The sequence below is a fragment of the Heterodontus francisci genome, chromosome 26 (assembly GCF_036365525.1).
Source record: "Heterodontus francisci isolate sHetFra1 chromosome 26, sHetFra1.hap1, whole genome shotgun sequence".
In the NCBI taxonomy this organism is placed as follows: Eukaryota; Metazoa; Chordata; class Chondrichthyes; order Heterodontiformes; family Heterodontidae; genus Heterodontus; species Heterodontus francisci.
Window position 1 is genome coordinate 75,337,803 of NC_090396.1, and position 22,373 is coordinate 75,360,175.

General features: G+C 46.9%; 1 protein-coding gene across 1 annotated transcript in view; it reads right to left on the reverse strand.

Annotated features, from left to right (window-relative positions):
• The window catches only part of ankrd40 (ankyrin repeat domain 40), a 29,281-nt gene extending 9,791 nt beyond the window's left edge, over positions 1-19,490 (reverse strand). The window contains exons 1-3 of the mRNA XM_068058731.1: positions 19,338-19,490; positions 8,727-8,875; positions 5,387-5,623 (exon numbers count right to left, since the gene is read on the reverse strand). Of these exons, the coding sequence (XP_067914832.1) occupies positions 5,387-5,623; positions 8,727-8,875; positions 19,338-19,468 (517 nt within the window). The 5' untranslated portion in view covers positions 19,469-19,490. The remainder of the gene's footprint in view (positions 1-5,386; positions 5,624-8,726; positions 8,876-19,337) is intronic.
• Between the last annotated feature and the right edge of the window lie 2,883 nt (positions 19,491-22,373).

Here is a 22,373-nt window from a genome sequence, read left to right on the forward strand (position 1 = left end):
GTTAATGACTGTATTGTATATAATCTGTAGGGTGTTAATCACTGTCCTGTATATAACCTGTAGGGTGTTAATCACTGTATTGTATATAATCTGCAGGGTGTTAATCACTGTATTGTATATAACCTGTAGGGTGTTAATCACTGTATTGTATATAATCTGTAGGGTGTTAATCACTGTCCTGTATATAACCTGTCGGGTGTTAATCACTGTACTGTATATAACCTGTCGGGTGTTAATCACTGTATTGTATATAACCTGTAGGGTGTTAATCACTGTATTGTATATAATCTGTAGGGTGTTAATCACTGTCCTGTATATAACCTGTAGGGTGATAATCACTGTCCTGTATATAACCTGTAGGGTGTTAATCACTGTATTGTATATAATCTGCAGGGTGTTAATCACTGCCCTGTATATAACCTGTAGGGTGATAATCACTGTCCTGTATATAACCTGTAGGGTGTTAATCACTGTATTGTATATAATCTGCAGGGTGTTAATCACTGCCCTGTATATAACCTGTAGGGTGATAATCACTGTCCTGTATATAACCTGTAGGGTGTTAATCACTGTATTGTATATAATCTGCAGGGTGTTAATCACTGTCCTGTATATAACCTGTAGGGTGTTAATCACTGTCCTGTATATAACCTGTAGGGTGTTAATCACTGTATTGTATATAATCTGCAGGGTGTTAATCACTGTATTGTATATAATCTGGAGGGTGTTAATCACTGTCCTGTATATAACCTGTAGGGTGATAATCACTGTCCTGTATATAACCTGTAGGGTGATAATCACTGTCCTGTATATAACTTGTAGGGTGTTAATCACTGTATTGTATATAATCTGCAGGGTGTTAATCACTGTCCTGTATATAACCTGTAGGGTGTTAATCACTGTATTGTATATAATCTGGAGGGTGTTAATCACTGTCCTGTATATAACCTGTAGGGTGATAATCACTGTCCTGTATATAACCTGTAGGGTGTTAATCACTGTATTGTATATAATCTGCAGGGTGTTAATCACTGTATTGTATATAATCTGGAGGGTGTTAATCACTGTATTGTATATAACCTGTAGGGTGATAATCACTGTCCTGTATATAACCTGTAGGGTGATAATCACTGTCCTGTATATAACTTGTAGGGTGTTAATCACTGTATTGTATATAATCTGCAGGGTGTTAATCACTGTCCTGTATATAACCTGTAGGGTGTTAATCACTGTATTGTATATAATCTGGAGGGTGTTAATCACTGTCCTGTATATAACCTGTAGGGTGATAATCACTGTCCTGTATATAACCTGTAGGGTGTTAATCACTGTATTGTATATAATCTGCAGGGTGTTAATCACTGTCCTGTATATAACCTGTAGGGTGTTAATCACTGTATTGTATATAATCTGCAGGGTGTTAATCACTGTCCTGTATATAACCTGTAGGGTGTTAATCACTGTATTGTATATAATCTGCAGGGTGTTAATCACTGTATTGTATATAATCTGGAGGGTGTTAATCACTGTCCTGTATATAACCTGTAGGGTGTTAATCACTGTATTGTATATAATCTGGAGGGTGTTAATCACTGTCCTGTATATAACCTGTAGGGTGTTAATCACTGTATTGTATATAACCTGTAGGGTGTTAATCACTGTATTGTATATAATCTGGAGGGTGTTAATCACTGTATTGTATATAACCTGTAGGATGTTAATCACTGTCCTGTATCTAACCTGTAGGGTGTTAATCACTATATTGTATATAATCTGGAGGGTGTTAATCACTGTATTGTATATAACCTGTAGGGTGTTAATCACTGTATTGTATATAATCTGGAGGGTGTTAATCACTGTCCTGTATATAACCTGTAGGGTGTTAATCACTGTATTGTATATAATCTGGAGGGTGTTAATCACTGTCCTGTATATAACCTGTAGGGTGTTAATCACTGTATTGTATATAACCTGTGGGGTGTTAATCACTGTATTGTATATAACCTGTAGGGTGTTAATCACTGTATTGTATATAATCTGGAGGGTGTTAATCACTGTATTGTATATAACCTGTAGGGTGTTAATCACTGTCCTGTATCTAACCTGTAGGGTGTTAATCACTATATTGTATATAATCTGGAGGGTGTTAATCACTGTATTGTATATAATCTGCAGGGTGTTAATCATTGTATTGTATATAATCTGGAGGGTGTTAATCACTGTCCTGTATATAATCTGGAGGGTGTTAATCACTGTCCTGTATATAACCTGTAGGGTGATAATCACTGTCCTGTATATAACCTGTAGGGTGTTAATCACTGTATTGTATATAATCTGGAGGGTGTTAATCACTGTATTGTATATAACCTTTAGGGTGTTAATCACCGTATTGTATATAATCTGCAGGGTGTTAATCACTGTCCTGTATATAACCTGTAGGGTGTTAATCACTGTATTGTATATAATCTGCAGGGTGTTAATCACTGTCCTGTATATAACCTGTAGGGTGTTAATCACTGTCCTGTATATAACCTGTAGGGTGTTAATCACTGTATTGTATATAATCTGCAGGGTGTTAATCACTGTCCTGTATATAACCTGTAGGGTGTTAATCATTGTCCTGTATATAATCTGCAGGGTGTTAATCACTGTCCTGTATATAACCTGTCGGGTGATAATCAGTGTCCTGTATATAATCTGTAGGGTGTTAATCACTGTCCTGTATATAATCTGCAGGGTGTTAATCACTGTCCTGTATATAATCTGCAGGGTGTTAATCACTGTCCTGTATATAACCTGTAGGGTGATAATCACTGTCCTGTATATAACCTTTCGGGTGTTAATCACCGTCCTGTATATAACCTGTAGGGTGATAATCACTGTCCTGTATATAATCTGTAGGGTGATAATCACTGTCCTGTATATATTCTGCAGGGTGTTAATCGTTGTTCTGTATATATACTGTAAGGTGTTAATCACCGTCCTGTATCTCATCTGTACAGATTTACTTTGAGTCATAGAGTTATAAGCACAACAACAGGCGCTTCGGCCCATTGTATCTGGGCCAGCCATCAAGCACCTAACTATTCTAATCCCATTTTCCAGCACTTGGCCCATAGCCTTGTATGCTTTGGTGTTTCAAGTGCTCATCTAAATACTTCTTAAATGTTGTGAGGGTTTCTGCCTCTACCACCCCTTCAGGCAGTGCATTCCAGATTCTAACCACCCTCTGGGTGAAAAAATATTTCCTCAAATCCCCTGCCCCTTACCTTAAATCTATGCCCCCTGGTTATTGACCCCTCCGCTAAGGGAAAAAGTTTCTTCCTATCTATGCCCCTCTTAATTTTGTATACCTCAATCATGACCCCCCCCCTCAGCCTCTCTATTCTAAGGAAAACAACCCTCGCCTTTTCAGTCTCCCTTCATAGCTGAAATGTTCCAGCCCAGGAAACATCCTGGTGAATCTCCTCTGCACCCTCTCCAGTACAATCACATCCTTCCTATAGTGTGGTGACCAGAACTGTACACAGTACTCCAGCTGTGGCCTAACTAGCGTTTTATACAGCTCCATCATAACCTACCTGCTCTTATATTCTATGCCTCGGCTAATAAAGGCATGTATCCCATATGCCTTCCTAACCACCTTATCTACCTGTGCTGCTGCCTTCAGTGATCTAGGGACAAGTACACCAAGGTCCCTCTGACCTTTTGTACTTCCTAGGGTCCTACCATCCATTGTATATTCCCTTGCCTCGTTAGTCCTCCCAAAATGCATCACCTCACACTTCTCAGGATTAAATTCCATTTGCCACTGCTCCGCCCATCTTCCCAGCCCATCTATATCGGCCTGTAATCTAAGGCTTTCATCCTCACTATTTACGACACCACCAATTTTCGTGTCATCAGCGAACTTACTTATGATACCTCCTATATTCACGTCTAAATCATTAATGTACACTACAAACAGCAAGGATCCCAGCACCGATCCCTGTGGTACACCACTGGTCATAGGCTTCCACTCGCAAAAAGGGATAACCTTTTCAATGGGGGTTGTCGAAAGCCAGCAACACCCATTGACTTTGAAAGAGCCAAACCTTCCCCTACCAAGTATGAATGACCAAATAGGGGTAGAGCCTTGAATTTAAAAGATCATTCCAGAAGATGCAGATTCAAAAACAAAGAGGTGGTCACATCACGTGACTGCTTAGGCCACTCTGGAGATGTGAGAGTAGTGACTCATAAGTCAGACTGTAACTGAAATCGATCAAGGGAACAGCTCTCTCTCCTCTCTCTCTCCCGTAGAGATCCAGAGAAGCTGCGGCTGTTGCTACTATGCCTCAAGTCTACAGATCCTTGCAATCAGCAACTAAAGGGACACAGATAAAGTCCCTCTTCTGCCTTCTGGAACCCGAGAAGCAAGCCCGAATTGTGTACGTGGTCCAGTGAGAACTTCAGGACTACAATTTCAGCTAAAGACTCTGGGACTCAGATTCATTATTTAAATTCCATTTATTGGGGACTCTAGTCCAACCTCCCAGCTGTGTTTTTCCCTCTGTAATCTATTTGTGTGCGTGTGTGTAGCTTTTGTGTGAATGTGGGCGTGGATGTGTAGTGTATTTTAGTAATTTTTAATCAGTTTAGAGGGATAAGGTTAATAAACTTATATCTTTCTTGTTTAAACTGAAGAAAACCTATCTGATTGGTTCATTTGCAATTATATTAGTGTAACAGGAGCAAATGCTCACTGAGGTGGTAAGTTAAATCGCCGCGTTAAAAAGGATAAGCCCTGTTGCAGTCAGACCAGAGAAGGGGCGATAGGGAACCTGAGACCCCTTCCTCATTTGGTGGTAACAAGGGTGTTGATCACTGTCCTGTATATATAATATATATATATTCTGTAGGGTGTTAATTATTGTCCTGTATATATTCTGCACAGTGTTAATCACTGCTTGTATATATACTATAGGTGTTATTCACTATCCTGTATATATGCTGTAAGGTGTTAATCACTGTCCTGTATATATGCTGTAAGGTGTTAATCACTGTCCTGTATATATTCTATTGGTGCTAATCACTGTCCTGTATATATTCTATAGGTGTTAATCACTGTCCTGTATATATTCTGTAGCGTGTTAATCACTGTCCTGTATATATTCTGTAGCGTGTTAATCACTGTCCTGTATATATTCTGTAGCGTGTTAATCACTGTCCTGCATATATTCTGTAGGGTGTTAATCACTGTCCTGTATAGTGTATTCTACGTATATTCTTTAAGGTCTAGGGTTGTATAACAGACATGACTCACACATTCCCACTGCAGAATGTGCAGGGACAGAGTGTGTGCTCCCCTTACACACAGTGTCTGTCACACACCCAGTTTGCCTACCTTGTTCGTTTAAAGGGAAGGTTCCAGCAAAGAAGAGTGGCTGGAACGTCGCTGGCGCCTCGTTTTGCAGCTGTAGCATTGGTGATGGTTTGGAGTTGGTTGGCAAGCCAGCAGCTGCAGCCTTAGAGCTGTCGCCCTCCCGGCTCTCCACATACGGGAAGGGGGGATTGGCCAGGTAGTTGGGCAGGAATGGAAGCTCAGATTCTCCATTAACCACGGACTCTGAATCCTCATCAACTGTGGAAAAAGAAAACATCAATGAGCACCACCTCCAGCCCATCCTCCCCCCTCCACTCAACAACAACTTGTATTTACATAGCATCTTTTAAACATCCCAAGGCGCTTCACAGGAGCGTAATCAGACAAAATTTGACACAAAAGGAGAAATTAGGACAGATAAAGAAATAAAAAAAGGAGGATTTGTATTTCTGTAGCGCCTTTCATGACCACTAGATGTAACAAAGCACTTTAAAGCCAATGAAGTACTTTTTGAAGCATAGTCACCGTTGTAATGTAGGAAACACAGCAGCCAATGAGCACACAGCAAGATCCCACAAACAGCAATGGGATAATGACCAGATAATCTGTTTTTATGTTGATTGAGGGATAAATATTGTCCAAGACACGAGGGAGAACTCCCCCCTGCTCTTCTTCAAAATAGTGGAATGGGATCTTACGCATCCACCTGAGAGGGCAGATGGGGTTTAATGTATCATCCAAAAGATAGCACCTCTGACAGTGAAGCACTCCCTCAGTACTGCACTGGAGTGTCAGCCTTGATTTTTGCCCTCAAGTCCTGGAGTGGAACTTGAACCCACAACTTAGTGTGCTGTCAACTGAGCCATGGCTGACCGTGACCAAAAGCTTGGTCAAAGAGGTAAATTTAAAGGAGAGTCTTAAAGGTGGGTAGAGGGGCTTAGGGAGGGAATTTGTGCAGCTGAAGAGGCCAAAACTGGAGAAGTGCAGAGATTGGAGTTTTTTTTATTCGTTCATGGGATGTGGGCGTCGCTGGCCAGGCCAGCATTTATTGTCCATCCCTAATTGCCCTTGAGAAGGTGGTGGTGAGCTGCCTTCTTGAACCACTGCAGTCCATGTGGTGTGGGTATACCCACAGTGCTGTCAGGAAGGGAGTTCCAGGATTTTGACCCAGCAACAGTGAAGGAACAGCGATATAGTTCCAGGTCAGGATGGTGTGTGACTTGGTGGGGAACTTGCGTGGTGGTGTTCCCATGTATTTGCTTCCCTTGTCCTTCTAGGTGGTAGAGGTCGTGGGTTTGGAAGGTGCTGTCAAAGGAGCCTTGGCGAGTTGCTGCAGTGCATCTTGTAGAGTGTAGTGCACACTGCTGCCACTGTGTGCCGCTGGTGGAGGGACTGAATGGATTTCTTAAGGGAAAAATCATGTTTAACTAATTTGGAGTTTTCTGAGGAGGTAATAGAGAGGGTTGATGAGGGCAATGCTGTTGATGTGGTGTACATGGACTTTCAAAAGGCGTTTGATACTGTACCACACAACAGACTTGTGAGCAAACTTGTAGCTCATGGAATAAAAGGGACGGTAGCAACATAAACGCAAAATTGGCTGAGTGACAGGAAACAAAGAGTAGGGGTTAATGGATGTTTTTCAGGCTGGAGGAAGGTTTGTGGTGGAGTTCCCCAGGGATCAGTGTTGGGACCCTTGCTTTTCCTGATATATATTAATGACCTAGACCTTGGTGTACAGGGCACAATTTCAAAGTTTGCAGATGATACGAAACTTGGAAACATTGTGAACTGTGAGGAGGATAGTGTAGAACTTCAAAAGGACAAAGACAAGTTGGCGGAATGGGCGGACAGGTGGCAGATGAAGTTTAATACAGAGAAATGTGAAGTGATTTATTGTGGTAGGAAGAACGTGGAGAGACAATTTAGAATAAAGGGTACAATTCTAAAGGGGGTGCAGGAGCAGAGGGACCTGGGTGTATATGTGCATAAGTCATTAAAGGTGGCAGGACAGGTTGAGAGAGCAGTTACTAAAGCATACAGTGTCCTGGGCTTTATTAATAGGGGCAGAGAGTACAAGAGCAAGGAAGTTATGTTGAACTTGTATAAGACACTAGTTCGGCCTCAGCTGGAGTATTGCATCCAATTCTGGGCACCGCACTTTAGGAAAGACGTGAGGGCATTGGAGAGAGTACAGAAAAGATTCATGAGAATGGTTCCAGGGATGAGGAATTTTAATTATGATGACAGATTAGAGAAATTAGGACTGTTTTCCTTGGAGAAGAGAAGGCTGAGAGGTGATTTGATAGAGGTATTCAAAATCATGAGAGGTCTGGACAGAGTAGATAGAGAGAAACTGTTCCCACTCGTGAAAGGATCGAGAACGAGAGGGCACAGATTTAAAGTATTTGGTAGAGGAAGCAAAAGTGACACGAGGAAAAACTTTTTCACGCAGTGAGTGGTTAAGGTCTGGAATGCGTGCCTGATAAAGTGGTGGAGGCAGATTCAATTGAAGCATTTAATAGAGAATTAGACAGTTATATGAAAAGGAAGAATGCACAGGGTTATGGGGAGAAGGAGGGGGAAAGGAACTGAATGAATTGATCTTTTGGAGAGCCAGTGCAGACACGATGGGCCGAATGGACTCCTTCTGCACTGGAACAATTCTGTGATTCTGTGAAGGTGGTGGACAGGGTGCCAATCAAGTGGGCTAGTTTGTCCTGGACGGCGTCGAGCTTCCTGTATGTTGTTGGAGCTACACCCATCCAGTCAAGTGAACAGTATTCCATCACACTCCTGACTTGTGCCTTGTAGATGGTGGACAGGCTTTGGGGAGACAGGAGGTGAGTTACTCACCACGGAATTCCCAGCCTCTGACCTGCTCTTGTAGCCACAGTATTTATGTGGCTGATCCAGTTCAGTTTCTGGTCAATGGTGACCCCCAGGATGTTGATGGTGGGGGATTCAGTGATGGTAATACTGTTGAATGTTAAGGGGAGGTGGTTAGATGCTCTCTTGTTAGAGATGGTTATTACCTTCCCTAAAGGACATCAGTGAACCAGACAATCGGTAGTTTCATGGTCACCATCACTGAGACTAGCTTTTATTCCAGATTTAAATTCCCCAGCTGCCAAGGTGGAATCTCCAGAACAGCAGTCCAGGCCTCACTGAGCTCAAGTTTACAGCGAGTGCACATGGGGGGCTGTCTGTGCGAGGATATCTGACCTTGGAAAGTACTACATCAAAGAGTGAGGGAACAGAGAAACAGAGAGAATTTGAAACAGAGGCATAGACAGAGATAAAAAAAAGAGACACACAGATCGACAGAGTAAGAGGAAGAATAAAAATGTCAGCAAGTCACCTCCTAATATTGTTCGGATTTCTGGTTTGGCTGTGAGCCCTGCTGCACTTTCTCCTCGGTTTGTGAGGATATTTTTATCAGCCCCGGCATCGAGCAAGTAGGACACAATCTGGCCGTGACCGCGTTTGCAAGCCCAATGCAAGCAGGTCCTGTAATGTAAACAACACAATCACAGGATAATCAACAGCATGAAGCACAGCAGCAGCTGCATACAGAGGGCAAAAGAGGAATGTTGGTGCTGAGTGTGATCAGGGTTATAGTCACACTTGGTGAAGGATGGGGGCGGGCAGTGCAGGTGGAGGGCATCAAATCACTGGGCTGGATTTTAAAAGCCCGTCGCGGATCTCAATGGTGAGCTCAGAAAAATGGTGGCCACGCCAAAGAGCTGCCGCAATCTCCTGCACGGCAGCTCATTTAAATAGCAGGGACGACCCACTCTCCCCACCCATCATGTGGAGGGGGCAGGCTGTCTGTCGCTGGTAATGGCGTCAGCTGCCTGTTCGGAGGCGCTGGTGCCATTTTTAAAGGTCAGCCAGCCCGGCCAGCATATTTAAATTTCCAAAGTTACTCCCCCCAAAATTTATCAAATTAATTTCTAACGCCCCTTTCCCACCCCCCAATAACTACATTAACTATTTGCCCTCACACCTCCCCACTTACCTTTTAAATCTGACCTTCCCTTCCCAGACTGCACAAAGTTTAAAGTTCACCCTTCCCCACCATCACCTACACCCATTACGTTTATTTGACCCTGTACCCCGCCCCGCACTGAAAATCTTAACTCCTCCCCCTCCCCTCCAGTATCACGCCGGCTTTCCCCAGACGGGGAATTGAAAGTGCAGGAGTGCCAGCTGCCACGCTGAGGTTCGCGGCAGGCCCAGAAGATTAAAGGTAAGTTTATTAAAATTTATTCATCACGTTCATAATTCAGCTCCTGTCGCCCAGTGGCGGGAGGACCACCGGGAGGATCGGTCCCGCCCTCCTGGCATTGGCCTCTGTGGTCGGCCTCTGCTGGAACAATCTTCCGCACCCCCCTGCCACGGAGCCTGACGTTGTGGGCTTGGTAAAATCCAGCCCACTGTCAGAGCATCAATGTGGAAACAAGGAACTGAGAATGAGGATTTCCACAGTTCACTATGAATAGTGAACTCACTATTACACTTTTTAAAAACACATCATGCTTGACTAATCTAATTGAATTTTTTGATGAAGTAACAGATAAGGTTGATGAAGGGAATGCGGTGGATGTTGTCTATATGGATTTTAAGAAAATGTTTGATCAAGCACCACATACAAGGCTGGTTAACAAAATTGTGGCTCATGTAATAGGACAGTCAGCGTCTCACTGGATAACAAATTGACTTAAGGACAGAAAACAGCGAGTCACAGTAAATACTTGTTTTTCAGACTGGAGGATGGTAGACAGTGGTGTTTCCCAAGGGTCAGTGCTAGGGCCACTCATTTTTCTGCGATATATAAATGACTTGGATCTTGGAATACAGAGTACAATCTCAAAATTTGCTGATGACACCAAACTTGGAGGTGAGGCAAACAAAGAGGATGATATGAATTGCCTGCAACAGGTCAGAGATAGGCTAGCAGAATGCGCAGAGAGGTGGCAGATGGAATTTAATACTGATGAATGTGAGGTGATGCATTTTGTCAGAAGGAAGAGCGAATAGATACTTAATGGCACAGTTCTGAAGAGTGCAGGAACAGGGACATGGGGGTGCATGTGCATCAATCTTTGAAGGTGGCAGGACACATTGAGAGACTAAAGCCATTTTCCCACACTCTCTTGGCCAGTCTGGACATAGCAGCGGACGCCTTTCCCATGCGCTTGTTGATTTCTGCATCGAGAGACAGGTTACTGGTGATAGTTGAGCCTAGGTAGGTGAACTCTTCAACCACTTCCAGAGCGTGGTCGTCGATATTGATTGATCGACCATTTCTGACGTCCTGCCCCATGATGTTTGTTTTCTTGAGGCTGATAGTTAGGCCAAATTTGTTGCAGGCAGCCACAATCCTGTCGATGAGTCTCTGCAGACACTCTTCAGTGTGAGATGTTAATGCAGCATCGTCAGCAAAGAGGAGTTCCCTGATGAGGACTTTCCATACTTTGGTCTTCGTTCTTAGATGGGCAAGGCTGAACAACCTGCCACCTGATCTTGTGTGGAGGAAAATTCCTTCTTCTGAAGACTTCAACGCAAAAGTCCGAGTGCATCAAGCCTGTGTCCTCAGTACCTTGCTCTACGGCAGTGAGGCCTGGACAATGTACGTCAGCCAAGAGTGACGTCTCAATTCATTCCATCTTCGCTGCCTCCGGAGAATACTTGGCATCAGGTGGCAGGACCGTATCTCCAACACAGAAGTCCTTGAGGCGGCCAACATCCCCAGCACATACACCCTACTGAGCCAGCGGCGCTTGAGATGGCTTGGCCATGTGAGCCGCATGGAAGATGGCAGGATCCCCAAGGACACATTGTACAGCGAGCTCGTCACTGGTATCAGACCCACCGGCTGTCCATGTCTCCGCTTTAAAGATGTCTGCAAACACGACATGAAGTCCTGTGACACTGATCACAAGTCGTGGAAGTCAGTTGCCAGAGATCGCCAGAGCTCGCGGGCAACCATAAAGGTGGGGCTAAAGTGTGGCGAGTCGAAGAGACTTAGCAGTTGGCAGGAAAAAAGACAAAAGCGCAAAGGGAGAACCAACTGTGTAACAGCCCCGACAACCAATTTTATCTGTAGCACCTGTGGAAGAGTCTGTCGCTCTAGAATTGGCCTTTATAGCCCACTCCAGGCGCTGCTTCACAAACCACTGACCACCTCCAGGCGCTTACCCATTGTCTCTCGAGACAAGGAGGCCAAAGACAGGTTAGTAAAGCAGATAGGATCTTGGGCTTCATAAATAGAGGCATTGAGTACAAAAGCAGGGAAGCTATGCTGAACCTTTATAAATCTCTAGTTAGGCCCCAATTAGAGTACTGTGTCCAGTTCTGGTCACCACACTTCAGGAAGGATGTGAGAGTCCTTGAGAGGGTGCAGAGGAGATTTACCAGAATGGTTCCAGGGATGGAGGATTTTAGTTACAAGTTTAGGTTTGAAAAGCTGGGTTTGTTCTCCTTGGAGCAAAGGAGATTGAGGGGAGATTTAATACAAGTGTACAAGATTATGACAGGTTTAGATAAGTTAGACAAGGAAAAACTGCTCCCATTAACTATTGGTACAAGGACTAGGACACAGATTGAAGGTTTTGGGCGAGAGATGCAGGGGAATATGAGGAAGCATTTTTTTTTTTTACACATTGGGTGGTAATGATCAATAACTCACTGCCCACAAGGGTGGTGGAAGTAGAGACGATCAATGACTACAAGAGGAAGTTGGATCTGAGAGAAATAGACTTGCAGGGGTAAGGGGATCGAGCCTGGGCGTGGGACTGATAGGATAGCTCCGTGGAGAGCTGGCATGGGCTCGATGGGCCAAATGGCCTCCTTCTGTGCCATAAATGACTATGACACATGCTTACACCTTTGCTACAAATTGTGAATGCAAGAGATTTCTCAGTCCAAATAGTCTAGAGAAGAAAGATTATATTTCTATAGTGCCTTTCACAATCTCAGGATGTCTTCAAATTACTTTTATAGCCAAGGAAGCATAGAAACTTTTTGAAGTGTAGTTACTATTGTAATTTAGGAAACAGGGCAGATAATTAGTGCACAGCAAGCTCCCACAGAAAGAATGTCAGAGTTATAAGCACAGAAACAGGCCCTTCAGCCCATCGTGTCTGCGCCGGCCATCAAGCATCTATTTTAATCCCATTTTCCAGCACTTGGCCCATAGCCTTGTATGCTATGGCATTTTAACTGCTCATCTAAATACTTCTTAAATGTTGTGAGGGTTCCTGCCTCCACCACCCCTTCAGGCAGTGTGTTCCAGATTCCAACCATCCTCTGGGTGAAAACATTTTTCCTCAAATCCCCTCTAAACCTCCTGCCCCTTACCTTAAATCTATGCCCCCTGGTTATTGAACCCTCCGCTAAGGGAAAAAGTCTTTTCCTATCAAACCTATCAATGCCCCTCATAATTTTGTATACCTCAATCATTTCCCCCCTCATCCTTCTCTGTTGTAAGGAAAACAACCCTCGCCTTTTCAGTCTCTCTTCATAGCTGAAATGCTCCAGCTCAAACAACATCCTGGTGAATCTCCTCTGCACCCTCTCCAGTACAATCACATCCTTCCTATAGTGTGGTGCCCAGAACTGGACACAGTATTCCAGCTGTGGCCTAACTAACGTTTTATACAGCTCCATCATAACCTCTCCTTTGGCCTCCTTATCTCGAGAGACAATGGATACGCGCCTGGAGGTGGTCAGTGGTTTGTGAAGCAGCGCCTGGAGTGGCTATAAAGGCCAATTCTGGAGTGACAGGCTCTTCCACAGGTGCTGCAGAGAAATTTGTTTGTCGGGGCTGTTGCACAGTTGGCTCTCCCCTTGCGCCTCTGTCTTTTTTCCTGCCAACAGCGAAGTCTCTTCGACATGCCACTCTTTAGCCACCCTTCAGTACTGACCCTCCGACAGTGCAGCGCTCCCTCAGTACTGACCCTCCGACAGTGCAGCGCTCCCTCAGTACTGACCCTCCGACAGTGCAGCACTCCCTCAGTACTGACCCTCCGACAGTGCAGCGCTCCCTCAGTACTGACCCTCCGACAGTGCAGCGCTCCCTCAGTACTGACCCTCCGACAGTGCAGCGCTCCCTCAGTACTGACCCTCTGACAGTGCAGCGCCCCCTCAGTACTGACCCTCCGACAGTGCAGCGCTCCCTCAGTACTGACCCTCCGACAGTGCAGCACTCCCTCAGTACTGACCCTCCGACAGTGCAGCACTCCCTCCGTACTGACCCTCCGACAGTGCAGCACTCCCTCCGTACTGACCCTCCGACAGTGCAGCAGCCCCTCAGTACTGACCCTCCGACAGTGCAGCACTCCCTCAGTACTGACCCTCCAACAGTGCAGCAGCCTCTCAGTACTGACCATCCGACAGTGCAGCAGCCCCTCAGTACTGACCCTCCGACAGTGCAGTGCTCCCTCAGTACTGACCCTCCGACAGTGCAGCGCTCCCTCAGTACTGACCCTCCGACAGTGCAGCGCTCCCTCAGTACTGACCCTCCGACAGTGCAGCGCTCCCTCAGTACTGACCCTCCGACAGTGCAGCGCTCCCTCAGTACTGACCCTCCGACAGTGCAGCGCTCCCTCAGTACTGACCCTCCGACAGTGCAGCGCTCCCTCAGTACTGACCCTCCGACAGTGCAGCGCTCCCTCAGTACTGACCATCCGACAGTGCAGCGCTCCCTCTGTACTGACCCTCCGACAGTGCAGCGCTCCCTCCGTACTGACCCTCTGACAGTGCAGCACTCCCTCAGTACTGACGCTCCGACAGTGCAGCGCTCCCTCAGTACTGACTGTCCAAAAGTGCAGTGCTCCCTCCGTACTGACCACCCGACAGTGCAGCGCACCCTCAGTACTGACCCTCCGACAGTGCAGTACTCCCTCAGTACTGCCCCTCCCCCTCCGACAGTGCAGCTCTCCCTCAGTACTGACCCTCCGACAGTGCAGCTCTCCCTCAGTACTGACCATCCGACAGTGCAGCAGCCCCTCAGTACTGACCCTCCGACAGTGCAGTACTCCCTCAGTACTGCCCCTCCCCCTCCGACAGTGCAGCTCTCCCTCAGTACTGACCATCCGACGGTGCAGCGCTCCCTCAGTACTGACCCTCCGACGGTACAGCGCTCCCTCAGTAGTAACCCTCCGACAGTACAGCGCTCCCTCAGTACTGACCCTCCGACAGTGCAGCGCTCCCTCAGTACTGACCCTCCGACAGTGCAGCGCTCCCTCAGTACTGACCCTCCGACAGTGCAGCGCTCCCTCAGTACTGACCCTCCGACAGTGCAGCGCTCCCTCAGTACTGACCCTCCGACAGTGCAGCACTCCCTCAGTACTGACCCTCCGACAGTGCAGCACTCCCTCAGTACTGACCCTCCGACAGTGCAGCACTCCCTCAGTACTGACCCTCCGAAAGTGCAGCACTCCCTCAGTACTGACCCGCCGACAGAGCAGCACTCCCTCAGTACTGACCCTCCGACAGTGCAGCACTCCCTCAGTACTGACCCTCCGACAGTGCAGCACTCCCTCAGTACTGACCCTCCGACAGTGCAGCACTCCCTCAGTACTGACCCTCCGACAGTGCAGCACTCCCTCAGTACTGACCCTCCGACAGTGCAGCACTCCCTCAGTACTGACCCTCCGACAGTGCAGCACTCCCTCAGTACTGACCCTCCGACAGTGCAGCACTCCCTCAGTACTGACCCTCCGACAGTGCAGCACTCCCTCAGTACTGACCCTCCGACAGTGCAGCACGCCCTCAGTACTGACCCTCCGACAGTGCAGCACTCCCTCAGTACTGACCCTCCGACAGTGCAGCACTCCCTCAGTACTGACCCTCCGACAGTGCAGCGCTCCATCAGCCTTGACATTCAATGGCATCATCATCGCTGAATCCCCCAATATCAATATCCTAGGTGCTACCATTGACTAGAAACTGAACAGGAGTAGCCATACAAATACCATGGCTTCAAGAGCAGGTCAGAGGCTAGGAATCCTGTGGCAAGTAGCTCACCTCCTGACTCCCCAGTGCCTGTCCACCATCTACAAGGCTCAAGTTAGGAGTGCGATGGAATACTCTCCACTTGCCTGGATGGGTGCAGCTCCAACAACACTCAAGAGGCTCGACACCATCCAGGACAAAGCAGCCCAATTGATTGGCACCCCATCCACAAACATTCACACCCTCTACCACCGACGCACAGTGGCAGCAGTGTGTACCATCTACAAGATGCACTGCAGCAACGCACCAAGGCTCCTTAGACAGCACCTTCCAAACCCACGAACTCTCCCAACTAGAATAACAAGGACAGCAAATGCATGGGAACACCACCACCTGCAAGTTCCCCTCCAAGTCACACACCATCCTGACTTGGAACTATATCGCCGTTCCTTCACTGTCGCTGAGTCAAAGTCCTGGAACTCCCTTCCTAACAGTACTGTGGGTGTACCTACCCCACATAGACTGCAGTGGTTCAAGAAGGCAGCTCACCACCACCTTCTCAAGGGCAATTAGGGATGGGCAATAAATGCTGGCCAAGCCAGTGACGCCCAAATCCCAAGAATGAATAAAGTAAAAGACTTCCTTATTTTTAAACTCTAACCCCCTAGCAATAAAGGCCAAAATTCCATTTGTTTTCCTAATTACTTGCTGCACTTGCACGCTAACCTTTTGTGTTTCATGTACAAGAACACCCAGATCCCTCTGTACTGCAGTATTTTGTAGTCTTTCTCCATCTAAATAATAATCTGCCTTTTTATTCTTCCTACCAAAGTGGATGACCTCACACTTTCCCACATTGAACACCATCTGCCACGTTTTTACCCACTCACTTAACCTATCTATATCCCTTTGCAGATTCTTTGTGTCCTCATCACAACATGCCTTCCAATCTATTTTTGTATTGTCAGCAAATTTGGATACACTACACTCTGTCCCTTCCTCCAAGTCATTAATATAGATAGTAAATAGCTGAGGCCCTCGGACCAATCCTTGTGGCACCCCACTAGTTACGGCTTTCCAACCTGAAAAAGACACATTATTCCTGACTCTCTGCCTTGTGTGTGTTAGACAATCCTCAATCCATTCCAACACATTACCCTCAATAACCTGAGCTCCTATTTTGTGCAATAACCTTTTATTGAAAGTTTTCTGAAAATCCAAATACACTATATCTAAAGGTTCCCCTTTATTCACTCTGCTTGTTATATCCTCAAAGAACTCTAACAAATTTGTCAAACATGATTTCCCTTTCATAAAACCATGTTGACTCTGTCTGATTGCATTATGTTTTTCTAAATGTCCTGCTATTTCTTCCTTAATAATGGACTCTAGCATTTTCCCAATGACTGATGTTAAGCTAACTGGTCTATAGTTTCCTGCTTTCTGTCTCCCTCCTTTCTTGAATAGGGGTGTCACATTAGCGGTCTGCTGGTACCCTACTGGAATCCAGTGAGTTTTGGTATAATATGACCAATGCCTCTACTATCTCTGCAGCCACTTCTTTTAAAAGCCTTGGATGCAGGCCATCAGGTCCTGGCAACTTGTCTGCCTTTAGTCCCATCAGTTTGTCCAGCACCTTTTCCCTCGTGATAGAGATTGTTACAAATTCCTCCCTCCCAATTACACCTTGTTCATCTATTATTGTTGGGATGTTTATAGTGTCCTCCACTGTGAAGACTGATGCAAAATATTGGTTTAAATTATCTGCCATTTCCCTGTTATTAATTCCCCAGTCACATCTTCTAAGGACCCACACTTACTTTAGCTACTCTCTTACATACCCGTAGAAGCTCTTACTGTTTGTTTTTATATTTCTTGCCAATTTACTTTCATATCAATTTTCTCCCTCTTTATTAGTTTTTTAATCATCCGCTGCTGGTTTGTAAAACTTCCCAATCCTCTGGCCTACCACTCGTTTTCGCCGCTTTATACGCCTTTGTTTTTGATTTGATACTCTCCTTAACTTCCTTTGTTATCCACGGGTTGTTCATCGTTCTCTTCGAGTCCTTCCTTCTGACTGGAATAAATGTTTGCTGAGTGTTATGAAATATCTGCTTAAAAGTCTGCCACTGCTCATCTACTGACTTTCCCTGTAGTCTATTTTCCCAGCCCGCTTTAGACAACTCTTTCTTCATACCTCTGTAACTGCCCTTGTTTAAGTTGAAGACACTTGTTTGAGACCCGAGTTGCTCACCCTCAAACTGAATTTGAAGTTCCACCATGTTATGATCGCTTCCCCCTAAAGGACCCTTAACTATGAGATCTCTTATTAATCCTACCTCATTACACAATACCAAATCTAAAATATCCTGTTCCCTGGTAGGTTCTGCGACATATTGCTCTAAGTAACAATCACTGAGGCACTCTACAAATTCGTCTTCCATGCTACCCTTGCCAATTTTATTTGTCCAGTCTATATGCAGATTAAAATCACCCATGATAATTGCAGTGCCCTTCTTACACGCCTCCATTATTTCCTGATTTATATCTTGTCCTACAGAGAGGCTACTCTTCGGGGGCCTATAGACCGCTCCCACCCGTGATTTCTTTCCCTTGCTATTCCTTATTTCCACCCAAACTGGTTCTACATCACGATCTATTACACCTATATCATTACTCACAACTGCACTGATCCCTTCCTTTAATAACAAAGCTACCCCACCTCCTGTTCATTTCTGCCTATTCTTCCGGAATGTCAAATAACCTTGAACATTGAGATTCTAGTTCTGGTCATCCTGCAACCACATCTCTGTGATAGCTATCAAATCATATTCATTTATTTCTATCTGTGCCGTCAGCTCATCTATCTTGTTACAAATGCTATGTGCATTCAGATAAAGAGCCTTAAGCTTTGACTTATTACCATTTTGACCACTGACCCTCTTACAGTGCAGCACTCCCTCAGTCCCGACCCTGCAACAGCATGGCACTCCCTCAGTACTGACACTCCGACAGTGTGGCACTCCCTCAGTCCCGACCCTCCGACAGTGCAGCACTCCGTCGGTACTGACCCTCCAACAGTGCAGCACTTCCTCAGTCCCGACCCTCCAACAGTGCAGCATTCCCTCAGTACGAACCCTCCGACAGTGCAGCACTCCCTCAGTCCCGACCCTCCGACAGTGCAGCATCCCCTCAGTACGAACCCTCCGACAGTGTGGCACTCCCTCAGTCCCGACCCTCCGACAGTGCAGCACTCCGTCGGTACTGACCCTCCAACAGTGCAGCACTCCCTCAGTCCAGACCCTCCAACAGCATGGCACTCCCTCAGTACTGACCCTCCGACAGTGCAGCACTCCGTCGGTACTGACCCTCCAACAGTGCAGCACTCCCTCAGTCCCGACCCTCCAACAGTGCAGCACTCCCTCAGTCCCGACCCTCCAACAGTGCAGCACTCCCTCAGTCCAGACCCTCCAACAGCATGGCACTCCCTCAGTACTGACCCTCCCTCAGTGTCAGCCTGGAATATGTGTTCAAGTCTCTGAAGTGGAACTGGAACCCACTGCTTTCTGGCCCAGACGCCAGAGTGATACCCACTGAGCCATAGGAGCTAATTAAGAATTCTGCACACTGGAACTAACAGAGGGTGTGAGTGAATTGCAAATCTGCATCTTCTGATGGTTAGTGGAGGTGGGGTTGTTTATTGCAGGCACACTGAGAGAGTTTAAGTGTGAGGATCCTGCTCTCAGTGGGAAGGTGTAATATTTCTCCTCCCACAGAGATTGCCTGAGGGAATGTCTGCTGATGGTTTAATGTGGACACATCAGTCCTCAGCAGTGGAGAGGGACAGACGGCCCGCTGCAGGAGCGGAGAGTGAGTGGATTCATTCACCTCAATGTGATGTGGGCAGTCAGTCCATCAGAGCCATTGGAGATCACTCTCCATGGGCTGTGGTCTGTTCCCCAGGCCGAGGCCTGGCCAGCGACCCTCCCCACCCTCCCCTCCCGCTCACCAGCCGTTCACCGGGTTCTGTCCGTTCACTCGGGCCCCGCGGCCCAGCAGCTTCCGCACCAACTCCGCATCCCCGAGGCTACAAGCCTCCCGCAGCCGCTCATCCAGATCCAGCTGCGGATCAGCCGCCATCGCAATACCGGGCCAGCCCCACCCCCTCTCAGCCCCGCCCACCGCGCAGCCCCACCCCCTCTCAGCCCCGCCCACCATGCAGCCCCACCCCCTCTCAGCCCCGCCCACCATGCAGCCCCACCCCCTCTCAGCCCCGCCCATCGCGCAGCCCCACCCCCTTTCTCAGCCCTGCCAATCCCGCAGCCCCACCCCCTCTCAGCCCCGCCCATCGCGCAGCCCCACCCCCTCTCTCAGCCCTGCCAATCCCGCAGCCCCACCCCCTCTCAGCCCCGCCCATCGCGCAGCCCCACCCCCTCTCTCAGCCCTGCCAATCCCGCAGCCCCACCTCCTCTCAGCCCCGCCCATCGCGCAGCCCCACCCCCTAAACTCCGCCACACTGCCGGGGCCCCGCCCACTCTTCAGCCGCTCATCCAGATGGATTCGGGTATCGGCCGCCAATGTGTCTTATCCCCGACCCTTTCTTTCTTTTGGGCCTCCTTATCTCGAGAGACAATGGATACGCGCCTGGAGGTGGTCAGTGGTTTGTGAAGCAGCGCCTGGAGTGGCTATAAAGGCCAATTCTGGAGTGACAGGCTCTTCCACAGGTGCTGCAGAGAAATTTGTTTGTCGGGGCTGTTGCACAGTTGGCTCTCCCCTTGCGCCTCTGTCTTTTTTCCTGCCAACTACTAAGTCTCTTCGACTCGCCACAATTTAGCCCTGTCTTTATGGCTGCCCGCCAGCTCTGGCGAATGCTGGCAACTGACTCCCACGACTTGTGATCAATGTCACACGATTTCATGTCGCGTTTGCAGACGTCTTTATAACGGAGACATGGACGGCCGGTGGGTCTGATACCAGTGGCGAGCCGCGATCCCCGACCACTTCTGATGAAAGGTCACTGACCCGAAACGTTAACTCTGCTTCTCTCTCCACAGATGCTGCCAGACCTGCTGAGTGAATCCAGCATTTCTTGTTTGTGATTTTGTCCCTGGACTATTCCACCTTGTTAGGCGTCACACAGCCGAGCAGCTATGGCGGGGTAGGAGTTTGTGGGATCTTCCTGTGCTTGTTTATCGCCCACGCCCGGGGGGGGGGGGGGGGGGGGGGTTGGTGGGTGTTGTGGGCATGCAGTGAATCAGTGAGGTTTGAAGAGGGAGAGAGAGAGTGCTAGTGGTTTAGGAAGGGGTTTTGGAGCATTGGGGAAGGTGCCTGAAGTGGGTGGTGTAAGGCCACAGTGCAGGAGAATAGCAGGAGCAGTGACATCCAGCTTAACAAGGTTGATCATAACCCAATTATAGTGACTGGACGAGACCGAGCAGCAGTGATAGTTAACAAGGAGGCTTTTAGCGAGAGTTGGTGCCAGTATACTCGGAAAGGAGGGAGGATGAAGACTGTCTACAGAGACAAGTCCTCAAGGCAGACATTACTCTAACATACTAAACTTTATCAAGAGAGATTGCGTGTTTGACATGATATAACCTATACTTGTAAGTGTAGTGAGGCACGACACTGTATTGAAAGAAATTGAACTGTATTGCACTTGATGTTAAAGGCCGGCTCGGGTCTGCAGAAAAAACCCAACCCGAGCCTGACCCAAACAGAATCCTTTCAATTTTTCCTGCACCCGACCCGAGCACCGGAATGTTCAGTTAACCTAGCTTCTGTTTTTCACTTTTTAAGTTTGTGCAGATAAGGAACAAAAACTGTAACTGGACTTGAAAGGTTGTTTAAAAAGTACATTAAGATTGGAGCCACGTACTGGAGGTGGTGATAGACCGTGTCCGACCTGACCTGCCCCGAGGCCGAATGCCGGACCCGGAAGCCCGACCCAACCCGACCTCGACGCGTCATGGGGTCCCATCGGGGTTTGGGTCGGGTAGCCGTGCTCTACTTTATGTAATGTCACATTTGAACTGTTCGAGTCATTGCATAATGTACTTTTACAAATTTTATAAATAAAGTATTTTTTAAGGATGCTTGGTGAAACTGTAGGGAGCTAAATGCTCTTGAAGAGTTCATCAATCAAACAACTCTCTATCTTCTGTACTGCAGTGAAAGGAACCCTAGAAATACGGGTTCAATGTATGAATTGCAGAATCACACAGTATAGAAAAAGACCATTGTGACTGGACTGGAAAGAGTAACCAATTAGTCCTACTGCCCCGCTCTTTCTGCATAGCCCACTAAATTTTACCCATTCAAGTAATTATCCAATTGCCTTTTAAAAGTTACTATTCAATCTGCTTCCACCGCATTTTCAGATAGTGAATACCAGAGAACAACAACGTTCTCCAAGTCGGCATCCCACATTCTGCCCAGGGTAACTTGCATCCATCCAAAACTCTACTGTACATGTCCCAAAGTCACATCAAGTCCTGTTCACCCATCAGTCTTGTGCACACTCACCTACATTTACTGAATGACGAAAGGTGAAGGGATAAATTACTGAATCACTGAGAGTGAGGGGGATAAATTACTGAATCACTGAGAGTGAGGGGGATAAATTACTGAATCACTGAGAGTGAGGGGGATAAATTACTGAATCACTGAGAGTGAGGGGGATAAATTACTGAATTACTGGGAGTGAGGGGGATAAATTACTGAATCACTGAGAGTGAGGGGATAAATTACTGCATTACTGAGAGTGAGGGGGATAAATTACTGAATTACTGGGAGTGAGGGGGATAAATTACTGCATTACTGAGAGTGAGGGGGATAAATTACTGAATCACTGAGAGTGAGGGGATAAATTACTGCATTACTGAGAGAGAGGGGATAAATTACTGCATTAATGAGAGTGAGGGGGATAAATTACTGAATCACTGAGAGTGAGGGGGATAAATTACTGCATTACTGAGAGTGAGGGGATAAATTACTGAATCACTGAGAGTGAGGGGATAAATTACTGCATTACTGAGAGTGAGGG